Raw genomic sequence first — 6,156 nt, forward strand, 5'->3', positions numbered from 1 at the left:
ATACAGTTTACTGTGCATCCAAAATAAAAAAGATATATAGATATATCCAATGATACAACACCCCAGCAACTTTGGGACTCTTTGTTTTTAAACCGTTTTAATAATTTGATTGATGAACTCGCGGTTAATTAATAATTCTCGCAGTGCTTTGTAACTACTTTACCGAGCTCTATAGTTTAATTTGGTTTATTTATATCCTTGTATAAAAATATGATTAGCATGTTTTCTTACACGTAGGCTAATGTTTCGTAACCATTTCAAGAATCGATTTCACCAGAGCTGTATGTTTTAATTCCACCATATTTTAACCCACATCCTACCTTAATATTAAAGACATTGTTCTCGCAGACTTCTTTCATAACTTTCCTTAATATTTGTCGAGAAGCAAACGTATCTTACCTCAGAAAACCCGTGAGACTGCTGCTGCTCGCGCCAGATTATAACGGTTTTGTGAAGCGCGCGCTCATTCAAAATTTTAAATATTACTGGAACTGTTTTAAGATAGAGGAATGCGCTAATATACAAATGAATAAAACCCACTTTACCTAAAGCACATCAGTTCATAAGTTATGACATTTTAAACATAAAAATCAACCCTGCAAGAAGCTGACAGTTATGGAACAAAAATAAACAAGATTTAGGCTACATAAAATATCAACAGATGATTGAATTTTAATATGAAACAAAATGAATAAGATTAAGATAAAATTAGGTTACACTTTTTTCTGAATTAATTATTGGTTTGGATTCAAACTACCGAAATTATTTGCATACATCCTAAGTTATAATAGTTCAGCTGTAATATTTACCTTTGGCTTTAAAACCCATAACCCATCTCGCATTTACTGATTTCCAATGTACAGTAACATATGTCAGTGTTATTGATTGGATATAATTTATGTTTTGACATTACATAGTTTCACTGATGCATTTCTACCCAGTGAAAACACAGGATAGAGAGGTTGTGTGAATGTGGTCTGGACTTTATGAATGAGGGTCATTGTGTCAGAGACGCTGTAGAAGGACAGAATTCCTGCACCATGATCCACATACACTCCTATTCTAGAGGAGCTGGATGCTACCATGAGTTTAGTCTTTATGTTATTGTGCAGGAATATATATTTGGGGGGTGAACACAACAATATCCAGGACTGATTATTATGTCCAAATCTACTCTCATTGCCACGGCGTCCCTTCCTGCTGATGCTCTTATAAGACACTGATACACCCAAACGTTCACTCTGACCGTAGTCAACCTCCCAGTAACAGCGTCCAGACACACTCTCTCTACACAACACCTGAACTACAGAATCAAATCTGTCTGGATGATCAGGATACGGCTGGTCTGTAAGAGGGCTAGTAATAGTCCTTTTCCCGTCAGACAGACTGAGGTTTTTATTAGTCGTGTTTGGATCCAAAGTGAACTGATGGAAATCTACAAAAAAAAAATATAAGCAGATAATCTTTCATTAAACTTGTTTTATTAGGTATACAGTGCATCCGGAAAGTATTCACAGCGCTTCACTTTTTCCACATTTTGTTATGATACAGCCTTACTCCAAAATGGATTAAATTCATTATTTTCCTCGAAATTCTACAAACAATACCCCGTAATGACAACGTGCAAGAAGTTTGTTGAAATCTTTGCAAATTTATTAAAAAGGGAAAAAAAATCACATGTACATAAGTATTCACAGCCTTCGCTGCAACATAGCAAAATCTGGAATAAGTGAAGCGCTGTGAATACTTTCCGGATGCACTGTACCTGTATTTAAGATCAAAGGGTTTCAGAAATCCAAGAGTTAAACATACATCTTAAGTATTCCTCTCTGGTCTCAAAATCAGGTCCAAGAATGATCTGAATGTCTTTCACTAGGAAAACCAAAAGACATCTGATGTTTAATTCTCATGGTGAGAGAAAAATATATACCACTGAACCATTAATGCTGTATGAACATCAATGAATAGATGAATGCCTGATCATTTACCTGTACCAGATATGTTCTCCATCGCCTCTCTGCAGTATTGATTTAGTTGGTCTCTCAGTTTAGAAACAGATTTCTCAACTTCATCAAAAGAGACGGCAGAACTGATGATGATTCTGGGTGATTTTGAAGATCCAGAGAGAGAGAGAGACTGGAAACTCTACTCAGACAAAAATGAAAATTCCCTAATTTGAAGAATCACCACAGAGCTTTTCTATATAACAACATAAATCATAATAAGAATGACTGCCATGACCCAAATTCATTTATGTTACCTGGAGCAAACGGATGTGATCATCTGTGTCTGAAAGCTGCTCCAGTTCAGCTTTATTCCTCCTCAGATCCGCGATCTCCTGCTTCAGTCGCTCCAGTCGTTCTTCAGCTCGACTCACTGAAGCTCTTTCCTGAGCTCTGATCAGCTGTGTCACCTCAGAGCGGCTTCTCTCAATGGAGAGAATGAGATCAGAGAAGATCTTCTCACTGTCCTCCACTGCTGCCTGTGCTGTTAGGACACACATCACAATTAGAGAAAAACACTTGAAGAAAGTCTCAAAAACTTCTCTTTCAACAGTCAACAGTTGTTCTCCTTCTGAAAACTCACCTTATGAGTCTCAGCAGCATCTCTCAGGTCCTGAAGCTTCATCTCTTTCTTCTGGATTTTCTGCTGGATTGTTCTCTGCATCTCCCTCAAATGACCCTGTCAGATAAACACAATGACCACAGAAACTTATGTAACAAAATTGCTACAGCCTACTCAATTTTAAAACGGATTTCAAATTCATTGATTTATGTGTTGATGCTGTGATATTCTGTATCTCTCACATTGTGATTGGAAAAATATGGAAAGATTATCTTCAAAGTTATATAAATGTTAGGACAAAACGTTCATTTATGGAACATTATTATAGCTTTTGATATTTGATATACATTTTCATAATGTTGAGAGAAAACATCCTAATGATGTTATTTGTATTTGATGAACATTCTGAGAAAATTTTTTATAACATTTAAATATAACCACAACAAGAACATTTTAACATTCTTAGAATATTAAAAATAAATGTTTAAAAAAATGTTATATTTTAAAATGTCTACAATGGTTTACGAAATGTAACCTTTAAATTATGTTTTAAAAAGAGAACTGGACATTTCAACGTTCAAATAATGTTATATTTTGTGTGAAATTAAAGTTAGTATAGTGTTGTAAGAAAAGTTTTTATAATGATGTTATGATGTTAAAATAATGTTATAATCACAGGAAGAAACCTGGACATTTCAGTGTTTTAGAAGCATTTCAAACAATGTTTTTATAACCAAAATTTACAGTTTCCCTTCAATAGCAATATGTTACACTCTTAAAAATAAAGGTGCTTCATGATGCCGTAGAAGAACCTTTTTGTCTAAATGGTTCCATAAAGAACCTTAAACATCTGAAGAACCTTTCTGTATCACAAAAGGTTCTTTGTGGTGAAAGAAGGTTCTTCAGATTATAAAAAGGTAAGAAAGAGATGGTTCTTTAAAGAAGCTTTGACTGAATCTTTGTGGAACCAAAAATGGTTCTTCTATGGCATCGCTGTGAAGAACCTTTTAAGCACCTTCATTTTTAAGAGTGAAAAGCCACTGTTTTTTACATGCAGTTCAATAAAGGCCCTCAGGAATTTGATAGTCAGATATTTCCTAATACTGCATTGTCAATGGTAACGCTCATCCAGATCCAGGAAGTTAAACAAGTAACTGATTGAATCCCACAGTACTAAAAACCACACCTCTACAAATTGCACCCCTACAAATGAAACAACCAATCAGGAAATTTCATCAGAGCCCCTCCCTGAGAATCATATGTGGTCGTATAAATACGTGTTATATATGTATATAGGCCTACATGATTGTTTTGAAGTATCAACTTTGAGCGTCCATTCCACTTGCATTATACGGGCTCACAGAAATGGTTCGTTTTCTAAAAATCTCAGTTTGTATGCCACAGAAGAAAATGTCATCTACATCTGGGATGGCATGAGGGTGAGGAAATGATGAGAGAATATTCATTTTTGGTAGGAGTATCCCTTTATGGCAAAATTGTAAAATAATTTAAACTCATATTAAAGGGATTGTTTACTCACCCTACACTTTCAGACCTGTATGATTTTCTGTCTTCTGTTGAATATGAAAGATGATATTTTTGAAGGATATTGGTAACCAAACAGTTGATGGTAGCCATTGATTCCATAGTACGGGAAAAAAATACATTGGAAGTCAATGACTACCATCTACTTTTGGTTACCAACATTCTTCAAGATATCTTTAGTTTTCAACAGAATAAACAAGCATTCAGGTTTGAAAGTGAAGGGTGAGTAAATATATGATAGATAGATAGATAGATACTTTATTAGAATGATGACAGAATCTCTTGTCTACGTGTTTATTTGGTGAGTAATCCTGTAAATAGGCTTGAAAATGCAATAAGTCAACTGTACATTAACTCTTATTTATTTTAGGAGATCTGGGCAAATAAACTTATTTAGCTATAAGTTTAATTTCAATGTCACTTCGTACCTGCATCTTAGACTTTTCTTCTGCAGCTGATACAGTCTCATGGTTTCTGTGTTCATCCATCACACACAGAACACAAATACATTGCTTGTCGGTGCGACAGAAAACCTCCAGAAGCTTATGGTGTTTTTGGCAGATCATCTCCTTCAGTCGTCCAGTGGCATCGATCACTTTGTGTCGTTCATCAGAATGAAACTCTTCAAAATGAGTTTGACAGTAAGAGTTCAGACACACCAGACAGGACTTGACCGCTTTGTTTTTCCGTCCAGTACAGATGTCACACTTCACATCTCCAGGTCCAGCAAGAACAGCATCTCGAGGTTCAGTCTTCTTAAGTTTCTCCACCATTTCAGCAATCATCACATTCTTGCCTAAAGCGGGTCTTGGCGTAAAGGTCTTTCTGCACTGTGGACAGCTGTAGATTCCCATTTGATGATGCTGATTCCAATGGCTTGTAATACAGCTCATGCAGTAACTGTGTCCACATGGGATGGTCACTGGATCCATAAGGAGATCCAGACAAATTGGACATATGAACTGGTCTTCAGCCACTGAAATTCTGGATTTTGCCATTTCGCACACATACACACATATAGAGCGATGGCACAGAGAACAGCTTAGCTTCTATTTCTCTGAACCGTTCTCAGCTTATCCTGTATTTCTTATATATTTTAAGTTTGAGGAAACAGGTTTATTTTGTAGGCTGTGACTTACTGTAAGGCAGTTTTCAAAAATGTGGATATACAGGACAGTGTGATGGGTAAATGAACATACTTTAGTATGTACATACTAGTCATCATGTGCATGTCAGCGACCTAAAGTATCTGAAGCATTTGACTCAGAAACAGGAGGTATGTGGCTGTAAATGACTGAATATAGAGATAGTTGGCAAGGATACTTCACCTGTGGTACTAGTTTTAACTTACTAACTTACCATAATGACCCTTACCCATAATTCTATACAGCTATCCCTTTTAAATGTCGAGTTGTTAACTTTTGTCATTTAATCACTCATGCTTCATATGGTTAACGTATAGTGTGTCATGTAGAGGACGTGTAACATATATCTACAATGATCTCTAAATCATGTCTTTTTGGAAAGGTGGAGTGAAGGTGGAGCTAAACAAGACATCTGAACCAAGCTAATCAAATTATCATTAATTCAGACTTTACAAACTGTGTGGAAAGAAGTCAGAAAAGGTAGCCGGTGTCCGCTCCAGAAGATTGAATTAATAGAGATTTTAAAAATGCAGAATTCAACCACACTTCCCAGAAAACCAGCTAACTTTGAATATGATTCTGTTGGTTTAATTTTAGTTTTAAAAAGGTACAGTACCCTGTATTAAGTTTACATGAATGCTTCTCATGTGACTGGAGTCACAGTGCTTCTGAGGAATGTTTAAAATGCCTTTTGGTTCTGGGAAGAGTTCCTGAATTTTGACCTGGGGCCTCATTTTTAAAATGTTCTTTAGAAACCATCCTACATTGATAAAAGATCATTTCTCAAATGTGTGTACACGTGATTCAGAGAAACAAACATACACACAAAAAACATGCATACACCTCTCTTCTAGATGTGAAATCTAAAAATGGCAAATGATCTTGTAATTGTGCACTGCAC

At 35.8% G+C, this 6,156-nt stretch overlaps 1 protein-coding gene across 1 annotated transcript; it reads right to left on the reverse strand.

Annotated features, from left to right (window-relative positions):
- Nucleotides 1-834: 834 nt before the first annotated feature.
- LOC131552278 (tripartite motif-containing protein 16-like) lies at nucleotides 835-5,108 on the reverse strand. The gene is made up of 6 exons (XM_058795942.1): nucleotides 4,539-5,108; nucleotides 2,583-2,682; nucleotides 2,261-2,487; nucleotides 1,989-2,145; nucleotides 1,813-1,872; nucleotides 835-1,435 (listed from the first exon to the last, which is right to left on the reverse strand). The coding sequence occupies exons 1-6, from the start codon at nucleotides 5,106-5,108 to the stop codon at nucleotides 897-899; spliced, it is 1,653 nt and encodes a 550-aa protein (XP_058651925.1). The 3' UTR covers nucleotides 835-896.
- Between the last annotated feature and the right edge of the window lie 1,048 nt (nucleotides 5,109-6,156).

The sequence above is a fragment of the Onychostoma macrolepis genome, chromosome 13 (assembly GCF_012432095.1).
Source record: "Onychostoma macrolepis isolate SWU-2019 chromosome 13, ASM1243209v1, whole genome shotgun sequence".
Classification (NCBI taxonomy): domain Eukaryota; kingdom Metazoa; phylum Chordata; class Actinopteri; order Cypriniformes; family Cyprinidae; genus Onychostoma; species Onychostoma macrolepis.

Excerpts from the sequence above, each read along its gene's own strand:
- LOC131552278 (XM_058795942.1), bottom strand. The coding sequence starts at position 5,108 with ATGGCAAAATCCAGAATTTCAGTGGCTGAAGACCAGTTCATATGTCCA. Across the intron at positions 2,683-4,538 it reads AAGAAAAGTCTAAGATGCAG|GGTCATTTGAGGGAGATGCA; the intron begins GTACGAAGTGAC and ends TTTATCTGACAG. Across the intron at positions 1,873-1,988 it reads GGAGAACATATCTGGTACAG|TGAAAGACATTCAGATCATT; the intron begins GTAAATGATCAG and ends TGGTTTTCCTAG.